This window comes from Trypanosoma theileri (genome assembly GCF_002087225.1).
Source record: "Trypanosoma theileri isolate Edinburgh chromosome Unknown TM35_Tth_260_V1, whole genome shotgun sequence".
NCBI lineage: Eukaryota > Euglenozoa > Kinetoplastea > Trypanosomatida > Trypanosomatidae > Trypanosoma > Trypanosoma theileri.
The window spans coordinates 1-290 of NW_021640102.1; the positions used below are offsets into that span (position 1 = coordinate 1).

A 290-nucleotide genomic window follows, 5' to 3' on the forward strand; every position below is an offset into this window, starting at 1 on the left:
TTCCTGTTCTGGGCGTTTCTGTAGTCCCTGAATCTTCATATAGTGACGGTTGTGGTGTTTCAACTTCCGTTGTGGCCCCTTTCGTCTGTTGGGATGCATCAGAACGAAACATAAAAATAGGTTTCTTCCGCATTGTACGTTCAGTTGAAGTTGTGTTTACTGCTGGAGAAGAAGCAGTTGTTGTTGTTGTTGTTCTTGTTATTGCTGATCCATCTATAGCAGATATACAGTAAAAGAATTGCATACCAAAATGACCCCAAAGACCCTCTGAATACCCACTGTGTAGAAAG

General features: G+C 41.7%; 1 protein-coding gene across 1 annotated transcript; it reads right to left on the bottom strand.

Moving 5' to 3' along the window:
• TM35_002601000 (uncharacterized protein) lies at positions 1-244 on the bottom strand (the record flags this gene model as incomplete). Its single annotated transcript, XM_029032057.1, has 1 exon — positions 1-244. A coding segment is annotated over one exon (244 nt), but the record flags the coding sequence as incomplete, so codon positions are not given.
• Positions 245-290: the final 46 nt, after the last annotated feature.